This window comes from Corvus hawaiiensis, chromosome 3, assembly GCF_020740725.1.
Source record: "Corvus hawaiiensis isolate bCorHaw1 chromosome 3, bCorHaw1.pri.cur, whole genome shotgun sequence".
In the NCBI taxonomy this organism is placed as follows: domain Eukaryota; kingdom Metazoa; phylum Chordata; class Aves; order Passeriformes; family Corvidae; genus Corvus; species Corvus hawaiiensis.
In genome coordinates this window covers 100,078,932-100,095,766 of record NC_063215.1, presented here as the reverse complement: position 1 = coordinate 100,095,766, position 16,835 = coordinate 100,078,932, and the positions used below count along the sequence as shown (strand labels likewise).

At 40.3% G+C, this 16,835-nt stretch overlaps 1 protein-coding gene across 6 annotated transcripts in view; it reads right to left on the bottom strand.

The window, feature by feature from the left end:
• DISP1 (dispatched RND transporter family member 1) overlaps positions 1-16,835 on the bottom strand; it is an 89,482-nt gene that overhangs the window by 27,006 nt on the left and 45,641 nt on the right. For 2 of the 6 annotated variants that reach the window (XM_048298657.1, XM_048298652.1), the window contains exon 2: positions 5,458-5,994. In XM_048298657.1, coding sequence (XP_048154614.1) covers positions 5,458-5,963 — 506 coding nt within the window. In that variant the 5' untranslated portion in view covers positions 5,964-5,994. Of the gene's footprint in view, positions 1-5,457; positions 5,995-10,517; positions 10,613-13,122; positions 13,355-16,835 lie in introns of those variants that run through there. The other 4 variants (XM_048298653.1, XM_048298654.1, XM_048298651.1 and 1 more) reach the window with 4 other exon arrangements.

Here is a 16,835-nt window from a genome sequence, read left to right as displayed (position 1 = left end):
GAGAATCCCACATCTGGACTCAGAGGGATGCATGAGATAGTTTCGCATTCCTTTTCCTTTTCTGCAACTCCATCAAAATCCCAAGTATGCCATTGGGTTGATAATGCTTCACAGTAAGAAGATAAGAACTCTTATTTTGGCATAGAATAAATGGCTTAAATGAGAATAGAGGCAGAATTTCTATTGTTTCAGGAACTCATGATCTATAGCACGAACCAAGAGATTTGCAACGGCCTGAACACTGAATGAAGTGATGGTAACAGCTTTTACCTTTTAGCTGCTAAGGTTGATAAAACATTTCAGAAATCCCACTTTCAGAAACCTGACTGAAGGTTTCTTCCTAAAGATTCCTATCTTCAGTCTTCCTAGGGGAAGGCAGAAAGTCTCCTTTACTACTTTTTAAGTTATTATATGCATATGTATTTTGTACAAAAGACACTAGTATACAATTCATATAAAAAGTGAAAACAAAAATCTTTTAATACATCAAATAAAGCAGAAGCTAACAACTTTCAAAACAGGATAGGCTGTTTTAAAAGCTCAGTGGAAAAACTTTTGTGAACAGTTCACGTTGCTGAAATGAGGATATTTGAAAATATTTTATACACATGTATACACATAATCAGCTCTGCAAGCCACGCAGAATGTACTAGATAACAATTATCCTTTTCCTGGAATCAAGCAGGGAACTGTTTCATAACAAAGTCTTGTTATTAAGATTGGTATTTGGCAAACATTCCCTTGCTTTTTGAAAAAAACAGAAGCTTTTCTTTTTTCCTTGTTCTAATCTAAATGCCAAGTAACTAGAAGGAAAAATACAAAATGGGTAAGAGGCAGCTGTAGTGTTCTATCCTCACTTCACAGCTTTTTCATTTTTATAGAGCTTCTTTTTAAAGTATTAAATAAAGTGTAAGTATTCATGTATATCTGCAGTACTGTTTAAACAGTGTGTGGCACAGAACTCTGAGACACAGCAGAACCCAGAATCCCAGAACCACCACATCAATCTGCAGTGCCAAAACACTTCAAAAGAAGGTTTAAATCTAACTGAAAGGAAGATGTACAGTAAGTCTGGATGCTTTACCAGTTTCCTGATGCTGTTTTTTGCCTTCTTTAGAATACAAATTGGTCTAGCAAGCAAAAACTTTGAATCCAGCAATTTAAACCAACTAAGCTTTGGAGCTAAAACCTCCAAAGTAGGCTGGTGGGGGACAGGAACAATTTACATATATCCCAAAGTCTTAAATTTTAGCCAAAGTAAGGATTCTGTGAGGTGTTAAACAGATTTTATTCTCCTGTTCCAGCTTGAGATGATTGCATGATCCTGGAGAGATCATCCCATATATCCTTTCAGCCTGTTTTTTTTACCACAGATAATTCAGATGCTTTTCAGAACAGTTTTCCTTACTTGTCTGCTTTAGTCAAAAGCATTAACAGTATAGTCTAAAAAAGTAAATAACAGTGGGTGACATAAAGCAGGTTCACCCTGAGCCAAGAGTGCTTGTTTGAATTTATTGGTTTGATACTGCAGAAGTGCAAGCACTACACACACTGGCAGTCTGGAGCACTTGCCTTAGCAGCAGCACCAGCAGTTCTTTCACAGCTCCCTGACCTCTTCTGCCCTACCTTTTGCCTCTGAGTCCACAGACCTAAGTTTTCTAAACTTTATCACCCAAGAGAGATTCCAGCAGAGTTGGCGTCAAGATTAACAAGCATACAGGTAGCTTTCAACTGGTGTTTTCCTATTAAAATCTTCCCATACATGTCTGAGGGAAGCAATCCAATTTGGTACCAGAGACAACATCACTGTTATTCCATGCCTTTCACAATCCTGAGACGACTTCCTGAATGAACTCTGCACATCCTTCCTCTTCCACTCCTATTTATATGCATACATTCCTATACGAAGATTAAGTTTTGAAAAACACCAGGAAAGGTTCTAAGAGTTTTCTGGCTTTTTTAAAAATAATATTCTGTTCTCCTAGAGAACTATGCAACTGTTCACTATTTATTTTATCCTCCTTTCAATCCACTAAGCGTGCTACTGGGCTGCACAGTTTTACTTTTCCCTAGTGACTCCTAACTCAATGCTTCCAGTCATTGTGGATCATCTTCATGCTTCTTTCACAGCCTTACTTTTCCCCATTTCTACTCCACCCTAGTGAAGGCTGCTGATGACTACAGAAGCAAGGGGCAGCAAAGGAAGGGCAATAACTACCCATCTTCCAGCAGCTCTAAGCCCCCAGGTTTCTTGAGATACGTAAGTGCATTCCAACAAAAAGGGATACTTCAGCATGAGCTCTCCAGAGGGGTGAGGTAGGGAAAAAAAATCATCCAACACTACTGAAAAGAACTAAACATGCCATGCTCCAAACAGGTAAATTCAGAAATGGTTAGAAAGCAATCAAACCCCCAGACAACTGCATGCTGATATGGAGAGATGGCTAGAATTTCCCAGGGAGTGTTTGTGTCGTCAAGATATTATGGCCACTGAAGAAAGAGGTATGAACATGTTTACATGAACTACTTCTTAAATATGTGCACACATTAACATAAGAAACTTTACTCAAGATTTTCCAACCTCAGCAAAACTTCTAAAGATCATCATAATCATTACGACGAATAGTTGAACTATTTTACCTACTTCTACAAGAGAATTTTGACCACAATCATGCTGCAAAACACCAACCATTAAAAATATTTTCTTTTACACTACAGGACTTTTTCACCAACCCCAAAAAATTAACAGGTGTCCAGACTCTCAAGATATGGTGGATAGATGATGTTTCCATGTAATTTAGTTAAACTTCAAAGCTGAACCCTCTACAAAATTCCAGATCCAGCCAACTTAAGAGGATAGGACAAGTGTGGCATTATTTCAGTCTGTCTTTACACACTCCAATCTGCAATGATATACCAGAGCCACATTCCTTTAATATTAGGTCACTGACAAATGTTAAGCCTTGGGCTTCAAAACCTGACAAAACCTGTTGTGCTGAAACAATTGGTTACCTGCCCAGAGCTATAAGCATCAGTGATACAGTTTGCAAAGAGCATTCATCCTCCTCTCTCTAATCACATCTTTTCTCCCTTCTTAAAATCATAACAATATTTGAATGCATTTTTTAAAAATACAAGGAAGCAAAATTAAGTGCTATTTGACTACATATTGAATTTAATTAATGTATTGTATCAGAACCTGCATTTAAAATAACCCTTAAAACATGCACATTTTATACAGCTGGATGATTTCCAACGAACCTTGTAATAAAAATACCTGGAGAAGAAGCTGCTGTGCATATTATAAGCTCAAACTGCAATAAAATTAGAGTGTGGAACAACGATCACATTAAAATATCACACACCTAAGTGATACTTTTCTGTTTACAGGAACTCACCCGAGCATGTAAAAAATGAATACACATTTATCACCTATCTTTTATAGCATTGCCAAGTAGCTACAAATGAGGCAGTTTGCTTCTTCCTCAGTGCACATCCATCCACCTGCAATGCTGCATGCAGTTGCTCCCAGTTTTTACCGTCTCTCAACATGTCTACACTGACAGTGGCCTCTCTGGGTGATAACTTCACAATGCAATGAGAGACGACTGTATTTAGACACACCTTGTTGAGTATGGAGAGAGAAAAGAAGTCTTTGGTTCCATGCTAAGTCACAGTGAGATGTATACACTGTCCACTAATGTAGCCATGGGCAGTTCAAGGAGTGAAAAGGTATGGAAGCAGTCCAGTAATCATTTGATAGGGATGTGCAGAGTTTGCTAACACATATAGCTTTATATAGCTTATTGCATCGTTGTTTTGACTGCTAGCAGTAAGACAAACCATTTATCATAAGTCACTATTCATAATTTCTGTATGTTTTTGTAGAAGTGTACGGTATGGCAAGGAAGTGCAAGATGAAAACCAGCATCTTGGCTCAAGAGCCCAATCAGAGCAGTTCCAACAGTTTTTGTATTTGTGAAGCATGACAGAAAACATTATTTTACCGTATCCAGAAGAAATTCTCACTGTTTTTATTTCTACACTAAAACCAGAAGCCCAGACTATGGACGGCATTTGTTCCCTTCCTCATGACTTTGGAATACAGATGAAGTTTAACAGCCCTGCTGCACAGGGAGAAAAACCGTGAAATCAGTGCAACCATTCCGACAGTTTGAAAAGTATGGCTGATCCTACAATAGTTCAACTTCCTGCATACCTTTGCATACAAAATTATACAGTATCTTTGCTTGACAGTTAAACAAGTATGGGGTGGAAAAAACATCTCTGATTGTAAGCAGTTCTGACAACTCAGATTTTTTCCATTCGTAAGTGGAATAACTGGCAGGAGAAAGCTGATTTGCACTCTGTATTATCATCATCCCTATTTTCATCTGCTTTTACCTTAGGGGAAAAACGCTTTATTCACTTTGAGTTTTTCCACATTAAATGCTTTTCCCAGTCTGGTATTTTTAGGAGTTTAAAATTAGTTCATATATTTCATCAAGACAAAATCACTATAACTGACTGAGAAACACTTGTAGCTCCAAGTTCTTGAACAAGGTTGCAGATGTTGGAGAACAGGGAGAAGGATAGTTTTTAATGCTCCCATGAAAATCCACCCCGTTTGGCCCAGCTGCAACTCAGAAAAAAGAAATTAACCCTGCTTAAAAGCTTCAAAGTATCTTCCTTCAATGGGGAATTTGGATTTTAGAAACTGCCTCTTAATTGACTGATTTTGCCCAGGACCAGAAGGCTGTAGAAGGTTTTTCTTCTGTTTGTTGTTCCTTGAAGCTAGGACTACTGTCACTGGAACTCCAAAGCTAACAAAGAGGCAGGTTCATACGAAGTGGAGAAGAGAAAGGATTACAACCTGTAACAATCCAGAATTTCTGAATCTGAACACGAATTTGAAGTTTAGCAGATGACCTACACTGAAAAGACATGAGGGCAACCCACTGTACCTGCTGACCCAACAGAGAAAAAACACCCTGTACACTTGAGAACAGGACTGTTGCAAGTGTTTTTCAATGTATCTTTTTAAGGAAATACGTGTTTTCATTGGACTATGCAGACATACCAGATCTTTCAGTGTATTCTTAGCTATCTCTGTATTGGTTTGTTTTACACAGCAGAGGTACACTCTGTGTCTTGTAAAAGAGCTAATGAGCTACCAAACAATCCCCAATATGAAAAAAAAAAAAGCCAGCCTTTTTTTTGTCCCCCAAGAAAGAACTAATTCACTTCAGGAATATTCATGGAGCCCAGCAAAATTAATCTGACTTGGTTTCTTAAGGAAATAATAACTTGGTAATGCATCAAAGATTAACCTGTAAAATCACTGGGGAAGAAATTTGGTTCATCTTCCTTTCAGATCTTCTACTTTTGTAAGAAAATGGAATAGTTCTGGGAAAGACTACCCATCCTGACAACTAAGAAATAATGCAACCTCCTTACCTTATCCTGGCCATGTGTTGCTGCACAGGCTGATGCTGGAAATGGTCAGGCCACTGATGGTGAAGGCAGAAGGATGGGGAGGGCTGAAGACAGCAGGCAGGCTGATAGACAGGGGTGTGTTTTTGGCAAATAGAGGCTGAGTACTCAGCGTGTGGCTGCATGCAGCACGAGGTCATAGGAGATGGTGCTGAGCTGCCAACCACTGAATGACATTCTTGCTTGCTGTTATGGCTACTTAAAGAATGATGGTATGGACAAGGGTGGCAGCATTGCGACAACATCTGCTGAGTTCTTTGGTTGTCTGAAGGCAGAAAGGATGGTTTGATTGTACCATTAAGTTGCAGGCAGCCATTTGGACTTGGTTTTGTTCTTGGTGTTTCCTTGGATGGGAGCTGTTGGACTGTGATGTCTCCGTCATTCGCTGCAACAACCCCTGGGCCAGCAGCATTTGACAAGATGCTGCCGTTGCTCAGGACCACAGAGTCAGTGACGTTGCTCATAGCCATGCTCCAAGTTCTCAGTGGATACGTGATGTTCCTGAGGAAACAAATAAAGCAAAGTTTAGAGAGCTGCAGCGTTTTCAGATGCTCAAAAATAACTTTAGATTAAAGTGAGTAAAACTCTGCTCTGAGCTTCGCCCTTCACAACACAGGGGACCAGAAAGGAGTCACACACACACTGCCAGGAATGCTTCAAAGTACTTAAATTTGTTCAACAAAATATTAAGAGTGAAGTTATGTAAATTCCCAGTGAGTAAACCAAATTGTAAGTCAAATGAACAGAGATTTGACAGTGTCTGTGTCACAGCTAACAAGTAATGGCTGAGATGCACAGAACAAGCTCATTGTGCACAAGACTGAGTTATATCCACTATATATAAAAACAGATTTTCGTGTAAACGGCATAACCATCCACACCTTGCACTGCAATTTACCTGTGTGCTTTGCAAACCTGCAGGAGACAGGCCCACACAGTAGATATTGTTTAATAACCATTAATGTGCTGGTTTTAGTAATCTCCTTTCCAATCTCTATTGAAAACGAGGCATATTCATGTTTATAAAGAAATTCTTTTGAAATGCCTTATTTGAATAAATCAAGCCACTTCAGCAGACATATCAAAGTTTCTGAATAGTAGACTAGATCTTTAGCAGAAGCTCAAAATGAACTGTTATAAATACTAAAAAGATGGACTACAACCACATGTTTTTCCCAAGTTGACAAAAGAATAATCCCAGGATTAAGTTACTGCTGATTGAGAAGCTCTTGCTTCTCAGTGACACGTATTCTAAAGGCAGTACATAATGTACTATGCTGTCAATAAAGGATATTAGAAGATTTTCTCCTGAAGTTTTTCAAGCAATATGTAGGTAAACGAGAACTATTAACATCATAGAAGTGACCACAGCTCAAGATCAAAACTTGTGTGAGGTGCTCACAGCAGCCAATTTCTCCCATCTTAACTATAACCTTGTTTTAGTAAGATATAAAGGTAAGTTGGAGATCATTATTTTGACAAATAACATGAAAGGTCAAACACCACACTCAGATAAGAGTTTGCTACCCAATTTACATGGGCCTGGGGGAGGCAGGAGGAGAAAGAGGAAGTAAAACACTAATTATGTACTACTTAGTAGAATAAATCAACACTTGCTGAAAAAACAGAATCAGTTAATTACAACTGCTTTGACATTTTAATACCGTATTTAATTAACAGCATTGCAAGTCCAAATTGCAAGGCTCGCATTACAGACACTGAACTTTGCAGAAAGACACAACATACAGATTAAAGCAGATAAGCAAGGAAGTTTCTAACTCATTTTCTTCCCTGATACCTTTGCTGAGTGCTCAGAGAGTTAAGCCTGCCCAGCCAGCTGAGCTATTTAATTGCCTGAATGCTAATTCTGAGCAGAAAGTGCTTTGCTGACTGGAATGCTCCCCCTGACAGCCCCCCATGCAGCATCTCCCTGAGACAGAGCTAAATCCTCCACTTCTGAAACGAAAATTAATCCTCTGCTATTTGTTCTAGATCATGTGCAGAGCCAGATGCCCTGGGAAATCACTTGCATTTAGATAACCACTCAGAACAGGAGAATATGCTGCTTTGACAAGCAAATTTTTCCAGCCTTCAATTCCACACATTCTTGCTGGGTACCCCCTCCCCTGGCCCAGGCAAGTCAAGCCCAAGGAGGACTTTCTGCTGAGCACAGAGAGCAAATTCAAGTGGCTGGCTACGCTTCAGTTTGGTCTGAAGAGACATATTAGTTACGTGAAATTCCACTGTGTTTGAGCAGTCTGGTTTTCTCCCCCACTGCAGTCAACGTCAAACCTCAGTGGACAGAGCGAGAGCCGGACACCAAGGCAGAGAAAGCTCCTCTCCAGGTGCCTGGTAACATCTCAGGAATTTCTGGCAGCTTATTTTCACATTCACTCACATAAGAGGCTGCACAGTGATGCTGTTACACTTGTTTCTACGTTAGTCAGACCCATCCATATTATCACTTGAAACTGCTGTAGACTGATCAAAGAAGGGACAGAAAGACTGCAAGTATCTGACATTTCAGGAAGACAGACACACCATCCTTTTGCTTTAGGACACTTGCAACATAATTTTTAGTAGCTGTTTTCAACCACTTCATGAAGGAAACCACACGTCTCTGTGCCAGGCACACATGTGCCAAACACAGATGCCCAAGCTTGTGCCTGCAGCAGCTGGGCAATCCCAGCACAGACACATGGGCTTGGCCCTTCAGTGTATCTGTGCCCCTTGAGAACAGGGAATGACATGGAAATTGTAACTTCTGTCCACACAGCTCAGCAGCCTCCATTTAATACGATCTAAGATAAAATGCTTTTTTTCCCCCACAGATACAATATCTACCTGTGTACCTTTTGTTCAGAAACTTTTTAGAACTACTACATTTGAAGAAAAGATCATCATCAGTACCACAAGATATAATTCTGCTTTTGTTCTCCTGTTGAACAAGCAATTCATGAACCATTTCAAACTCTAAAAATTTTAAGAGATAGAGCTGATTCTTTCTTTTTTCTTAAGGCTTGAGGAACTCTTTGAGTTCTGTCCATTTTTATGGAGTCTTTGAGAGAGGCAATGGAAGCACCTGCTTGCCTTGAAATTCTTTCAATGACACATTAAACCAAGACTACTTTGCATGCTAAGGTAGACATCTGATTAAATATTTTATTCAGTCATAGCTAAGAACTGGGACTCAACCCAATTGTCTAGAATGTGAGCAGGGCTGTACATTTTCATTTGGTTTGGTAGCTTTTCTATTTTTTAAACAAATGTAAGAGAGTCATTGAATTTGACAAGGCTAATGGCATCTGAGTTTTGTTTCACTCGGGTTTGAGGGTATTAAAAAATCTGTACTGTGGTACTTCATTTGTGTCCCTCTCTACAGAATTGACTATGAACCACTGACAGCAAAACTTCACCTGCAGCTGTCACACCAAAATATATTCTTAGATTATATTCTTATCTCTCCGCTGCATTTTGTCTCCTCTGCCGTAATCGCAGTGACTGGGAACTTAGATGTAATAATGTCCCAATGAAATAGTTAACTGAGTCTCTTTTTTAGAGGATGAATAAATAAGCCAATTAAAATGTGACAAGTAAAAGCATAGTACAATTTTTAAAATGACACGGGCATGGGAAATCTAAGAACATGCTGATAATGAAAAAAAATCTAAAAACAAGAATCTTTGAAAATTCAGTCTTTGAGAATTCTGAATTCTTTCAACGTTGAAGTTTATTTTTGCTGCACTCCTCACACTGCTTTAGGATCTGGTATTCTCCAGGAGAACGGGGTTTTCAGATTTATGACAATGAAAAGCTTTGAAGCTTTGAAAAGCTTTGAAGCAGTGGACAGGTATTCTGAATAATGAAGTTGTAGAAAATACAGGTTTTAATGCAGGCAGCCCTACTTAACAGAAGATTAAATACAATTAGAAAAAGTGTTAATCTACATGTTTAATACATCCCACTAAGGTACCCACATCTCCAGCTAAACACAAGGTATCTTAAACATGATCATCTCTTTAGAAATTATGCCAGCTGGACTGCTAAAGGAAGAAAACCAGAATTGTCTTTAATTACTGCACTCTTGATAGCAGTAACTGCTCAGAAAGCACTTGAGCCACGCAGTTCAAAACAAGTCTTGGAAGAGTGTCATATCTGGAATGTACCATGGTCTGAGCAGCGATGTTCCTTCGTGACAGTTTTATGGAGTAATCCATCTATTATTTGTAGAGTTAACAGCGAACACAACTCACCCAGCAGACAGCTGCCATCTGCATTGCAAGCCCTTCAGGAAATAAACTAATGGTGTACCACACAAACTACGTAGGATTTGGTGCTCTCCAACTAGCATGTTCTTTTAAAACTTGGATTAAGTTCACCTGTTCCTTTGGCTGCAACTGAAAGAATTTTTCTTTAAGTTTCATAAAAAGAAAAATCCAAAACAAACAAAAAAAACACCAACAAAAAACCCAACAAAAAACCCCCAACCAGACTTAAAAAACATTGATTCAACAAATCCCATCTGGACTCATAATGCCTGCAATTGGGAATGACAGAAGTGCAAATCCAAGAAGGAATGACGTAGTGGAAATTTAGTACAACCTAGTATATTAGTACAGATAATTTATAGATATTTAGAAGACAACAGAGAACAGCCAAGTGTTGAGGGCTGTTTTAACCATATAAGAAAAAAAATACCCAAAATATGTAGCATGCACAAAACCAAAACTAAACTGCTGTCAGGCTTTATATTTTTCATTTAAGGTAGGACAAAATTCCAATTTCATTTCAAAGTTATCTAACGCTTTTCAGCTGTAGTCAGCATTGCATCACTCAGCCAGCTGGGCCAGTCTAGGCTTTATGGACTTTGCAGACCTGTCAGCTACGAAGCATCATCGTTCTGAGATGAACATGATGTCCAAAGTAACAAAAACATCTTTTCATGTTAAAATTCATCTAAACCACCTGGATTCTAGAAGCAGTGCATTTCTGAAATAAGCAACATTTAACACTCCCAGCACTACCTGTTAAGGCTCCTTGCAGATGAAATACCATAATGGCCATGCAAGTCCTTTAAGACGCTGAAGTTTTCCAAAGTGGCCGATGGGTTACATGGTCTTACAGTCTGTAAACTCAGTTAAATCCTCTCCAGGCTTCGCCTGCTGTGCCAGCCAGTGCACAGCCACTCTTAAGGAGGGTTTGCTCCTCCTTCACATTACCGGAATTCTTTGTATCTTTGCTTTTTCTCAGTGCTCAGAGGAGTAACAGGTGGTGCCTGGTGTTTGATACTGCATTTCATGGGAGATGTCTACTTACCTATCACTGCAATGGTCTTTAGCAAGTCAAACTGCTTTTTAATGTTTTATGGTTGTTGATCTCCATTTTGGCTCTCAGCTAGACATTTTTCACATTCTCCAGCTCTTACTCCAATGCTATCATACATGGTGCTTGTTTTCTCTCAATACCTTGATTCTTTCTTTTCCATTTCAGCTGTTAACCCCTAGGTCTTCCCTGAAAAGCTTTCTCTGTACAAAACACAGGCACTTCCCAGAACAAGCCATCCCTGTGCTTTCCTTTTTCCCCCCAGGTATTTCAAGTATATTAAATACATGCATTTCAGCTTCAGGAAGTCTCAAATTCTTATTTCATCCACAAGCAAGTTTACCTGATATATTTATTAATCTATCAGCCATTTCACTTCGAAGATTGGTACAACACAACTCCTATTTTTGAGAAAGGCCACTACGGTCAGCTTATTTTCTGCACAGTCTATAAATACCCATTTTCTCAAGTAATGTCACCCTATTAACAAGCAGATTTTCATCAATCTAAGTCCTTGTTCCCTAAGGTAGTAGTTAGCAGACAATTACGAAGCAGAAGAGGCTTGTAGAAGGGAAATTTCCCCTCCTCCAAGTGTTTTGAGAGCCAGCTGTCCCTGCCATCCCTCTCCACAGCCTGTGAGGTTGTGAAGCTGTCCTGTCCTGAACCTGAGACTCCATGAATTCATTTCCTGTGTCGCAGGCTGGCTCGGGAACCGCAATTCCTGTGACAGGGAGTTTCCAGATGTCACCGTGCCAGCACCACAGCTCACGTACAGATGGGCACTGGCAAACCAGCGTCGCCAAGCTGGCACAAGAATGGACCCAGCAGCGACAGCTATGGGGTAATGGAGCTGGGAAAGACTGCAAAGGGTGGGAAAACAAGGATTCTTCAGACCCTCAGAAACAGATTTTGCTTTGCTTTTAAGCTAAAGTTACTTCTCCTGGCACAGACAGCAAAACAACTGCAGACCATTCCCAGAAATCATTTGCAGGGCTCCAAGTACAGATATCAATAGCAGTACTTTAACTACAAAGTCCTTTTAAAGTAAAAATCTACAATAGATATAATTAGACTATAGATAGAAGACAACAAGAAGCTCTGAATTCTCTTCCAAAGTTTTGTATGATTCTAAAGTTTTAATTAAAAAAAAAATTTAAAATCATAACTATTTAGGGAAAATAAAAAAAAAAAGTATTAAAGCCTGAAAAAGCTTCAAATACTCTGAATTTTGGAATGAAACACAGCTACTATGAGAAATTATTGGAACCATACTACTTCAAGAAAAAATGTGTGTAGTGCTGGAAAGCAGGTATACCTCAGAACAGTTTAAGAGCCCAGAAAGCTGTTAAAAAAACCCCCAAACATTGCTTACAACTGCCTCACTGTCATCACCCTAAATCTTAATTCATACTACTTACTGACTTCTATTACCATATGAAAGACTTTAAAGTTTTTGTAATTGCAAATATTCTGATCCAAAATAGCTCTAATCCTGCTTACGCAGAAGGGGGAAAAACCAAAATATGTCTCTTTCTGGCTGTAAGAAGAGTTACTTGCATTGAAAGTTTCACAGGTTTTTACTTCATCATGCTGTGGGATTAACATTGAAATTATTACAGCTGTAAAGGGACATAAAAGCAACACTCCTTAACTACAGCCCCAGCTATACCTACCATCACCCTGGTTCTATCAGTGTTACATAAGAGGTTTAGAAACCTCTCCACAGTCTGCTTAGAATCAATTTTTTTTCTGTCCAAATTTAAAAGCTATGTTTAAACATAGTAACAAGAATTGTTACTAATATTAGCATTTTTCTTCCTATTTTAACAGAAGTACTAATATAATTGTACCACTACAGTACATTACAGAAGGCAAAGAGTGAGAATGCCAGGGCACATCAGGCAGGTACACATTGGCAGTCACACCTATTTGATAAACACAGAGCATTCCTTGCATTTGGCTACAGAAAACACAGCAAAGCACTTTTACCCTACTGGTCCAGCAATAATTTTCTTTGAAAGCTGAACATGGGAGAAGTAATTTTTTTTGGTTGTTTGCCGCTTCATTTCCCAAGCATGAGCCGCGCTCTGAAGGTCAAATGATAAAGCTCGTACAGCACTTTTATCACAGCGCATCTGCTCAAAGAGCCGGATCTCGAGCCCGGGGTGTTTTGCTTTCTCACCATGCTCTTCAGCGCTGGCAGGGTCCTGCGCTAAGCTCTCCGGCATTTCTACCCAGCTGAAAAGTCTCTCACAAGCCCAGGAGCCCACTTGCATTACAAAGTTGCACTGCGGTGTAAATACACACTAAGTTAAACCTCCATCCTCACGCTTTCCGAAGGCACGGCCAGGTCCGAAGCAACCCAGCCTCTCGCCACTCACCAGCCGGGGCAGATGGGCAGGAAGGAGGCGGCAGCCCTGTCTCGATCCAGGTATCCCGCGGCTCCGCGCCCGCTCTCCCCGCAGCCGGAGCCGCTGCTCCGCTCGCCCCAACACTGGCCCCGAGCGGAGAGCGCCGGGAGCCGGGGCCGCCCCTCCCCGCGGCAGGTCCGGGCTCTGGCAGCGCCCGGCGGCTCCTCCCTGCTCCTTCTGCCGCCGCGGGAGCCCCGGGCCGCTCCCCGCCCTCGCTCCCAGCCCCCGCGGATCGGGCTCGGGGCTCGGGGCTGAGCCGAGCGCCGCAGCTTCACCTGCCGGCGCCTACCGGGGCTGCGCCATCCGCGGGCTCCGCGCCAGCCTTTCCACGTGGAGAGCACGAGTGGCATCACCTTGGCACCGCCTTTTGGAAAGGGAAAGAGCCGAGGGAGGCGGGAGACTGAAAACAGCACCGGGGGTCATTCGGAGTGCTTTTCAAACTCACTTCAGCCCTCATTAGCTCCTGGCAAAGGGCTTGTCCCCCCCAGCACCAAGCTCTTCCTTCATCCTTTGGTTGTCAGGCATTTCTTACAAAATATTGCTGCGTGGCTACAAATCTCTAACAGGTCTCCAGCAACAAAACACCTGCTGGGATTTAAGGGTTTTTACCCCACCAGACTTTACAATATTTGTACCTAAAAAAGCTTCTTCCACGCATGAGTACTTGAGGATCTGGTAGTTCATCTCCACATACATCTCAGATAATATTTTTTTGTACGACTTTATAAATACAAACGTAATTATTACAGACAGTGCAAAAACCTGAAAATTTCATGCTTCACAACTCAAAATGAAAAAATAGAGATTACCAAAATCTGGGGATATCTAAAACCCTCAATTCTAGGACCTCAAGAATAAAGCAGCAGGTTGACTTTTGAAAGAGCTCAGTACTAATGTGGGAAACGTGGTTCTCAGCAGAGCTGTTCTGTGAGGAGCTTAAAACCCTACCAGAGGAAGTGCTATAAACTGGTCTCAATCTGTGGTACACCAGAATATTATATTATGTTCAAACTCATTTCTAAAGCTCATGTGCTCACAAAGCCTTGTGTTTTGGGAGCTGACTCCTGGTTTTTCCTCAGCTCTGGGTATCTCAGATACAAACCTCAGAACTGGCATCTTCCTATCAGATCTTGTGAATCAGTTGCCTGTAAATCCAAAGTAGATCACAATTCACAGCTGTCTGACTGGCTTACAGAAGTGCTTTCCTTACTCTCTATTGAAATACAGGAGCTCTGATTTCAGGGTCAAGTTGAACTGGTTGAAGCAAAAGGAATTCCTCATTTATAAGCATCTTTACTCTTTGTAAAGCAAAGGATTTAACCAAAGGAAACACTGAGGTTCAATTTCCCTTAGTGTGATGTTAGAATTATGCATTCCAATTGCTATCCAAGTTTTTACACAAGGCAGCTCTTCTTGCTAATTGCATCTGGTCTTTAACAGGTGGTGAGAAACTCTGCTGCTTCCTCACCTCTAAGAGGAAACTTTTTTTTAAAAACCCATCTTCCTTGACTTTCTCACTGAGCTTCAACTGGGAAATTTCACTGGCATCAGCAGCCATCGCCACCTCCCCCCACACCATCAGCATCCTATCTAAAACATCAGTTTCCTAATATTAATGGATTCTATAACAGAAAACTTGCTTTCCATCCAAGGTAGAACCAGTCAGCGTTAGTGATCTAGGACAGTTTTTATTTAAAAAACTCAAATGTTTTTACTGAGCAAAACAGCACTACTACAAAGCAGGTAACTTTCAACCATAATTCAAAATGAAAGTAGGACTGCAATACAGTATTCACTTTCTGAATATCTGAAACACATAATATAGCCTGGAAGCACCAGAAGAATAATCACAAACTTATTTTTCCAAAGTCACACAGCTCCATGTGTTTTTGAAAAACATACCTACTAATAAAAGTATTTCTGAAATGTGTAAATATTATTGTGTATCAATTCACTGCAGATACTGTATCCCTTGTATTTGCTAACCACCTCAAAGAAGTGACAAAAGGCATATAATATTTGCTCATTGCTTTTATATCTAGGAGGAAAAGGATGATAAAAATCTGAAGGATTACAGTCCATTAAAACTCTTAGATGGAATGTACTGCAGAAAATAGTGTTAGTTTGTTAGCACATAAATTTAATGCAGATACTTTGTTCCCAAGGATGACAGTAAAACAAATGAACAATGCATGTTCATAGATATGGTTGATAAAAGTATTTGTCCAAATGGGATTTAAATAGCGTATCGTGTATTTGAATTACAGACTTGTAGTAATTATTGCCTTTAAAATATCTGAAAACCAAACTCAACACTAAGTGCTGAGTTTTCACTTATGCTACCCTCAAGCCCTGCAGAGCCTTGGTTGCCCAGGGTCCCCCCAGCATATTCCTGGTTTGGACACTTCCATCATCCACTCTTTAACATCCCCTTCTGCATCACTGCTACTGTTGCTACTTATCCCACCATTCATCTCCAGCAATATCAGACAAATGCTGACTTCTTTACTTGCAAGTGATTAGAAAATACAACTGAGCCCTACAGCTTATGGAATGCAGGTACAGAAAAACCAGGGCAAAGTGAAAAAGGATGGAAGAATTTAGAGTGATTCAAGGCAGACCAGGAATGTCAGATTTGATCTGTGGAAGCCTCAAAAGGATAAATGAATAACACTCTGCTCTATTCACTGCCTGGAAATGTGTCTATGCAGGGAATCTGGAGGACATCTGCACTACTAATTCAGCCTTAATTTAAGTCAGTATGGTCCTTGATGCATCAGGAAGTTCTGCCTACCTATGGATCTACCAATACATTTCATAAGTACTTTGCATGTTCCAACCAAAGAAAAGTTCTTTAACTTAGTTATCATAAGAGATGCTTTGTGCATTTTTCTATCATAAGTGGTACTTTTAAAACTGAGATTTTAAAGTAACATTTTTCACGGTATACTTCATGAGTAAAATCAAGTAGTAGTAAAAAGACTAATACAGTTCCCAGGTTTCTGTATACAATACTCAGGAAAAAGGTAAATACTGTTACAAAGATAACCATGTCAGAGACTCAAAAGAGCTGTAGTCTGTGTAAGATGAGCCTAAAAGCCTGAAGCTTGTATTTACAAAGTAGAACTGACAGTGTGTTGTAATGCATGAAGCTTGACCCTTCTCTCTCTTCACACAAGATACAAAGACCTGAAATACTTGGCTGGGACCCTTTCATAGCCTTTCCTAAGCTGAAGACATTGGGCAATGCCATTGAGTGCCAGCCACTTCTCCAACCTTTGGCTGCCCGTGATCAAGAGCTGTGACAGAGCTGCCACCCTTCCATCACAGGAGGTGCAACTACACCTTGTACCTTTTCCTGGCTGGATGCCTTCACCTGCCTCTCTGAGCTTAATCTGACATTAATCACAAATCAAATTTCTTGTCACAGTGTCACTCCTTCAAAGAGAAAGATTCAGAAGAAGCTGAAAGACTTTGAGCACTGAACATTAATATGAGAGCTGGTGGCAGTCTTGGGTGTTCTGGGGATGAAGGACTAAGCAAAAGCTCAGGAAAAAAGTGCACAGGCTTCCAAAATCCTTGTAAGCCAGAGAGAAGGCACAAGAGGTA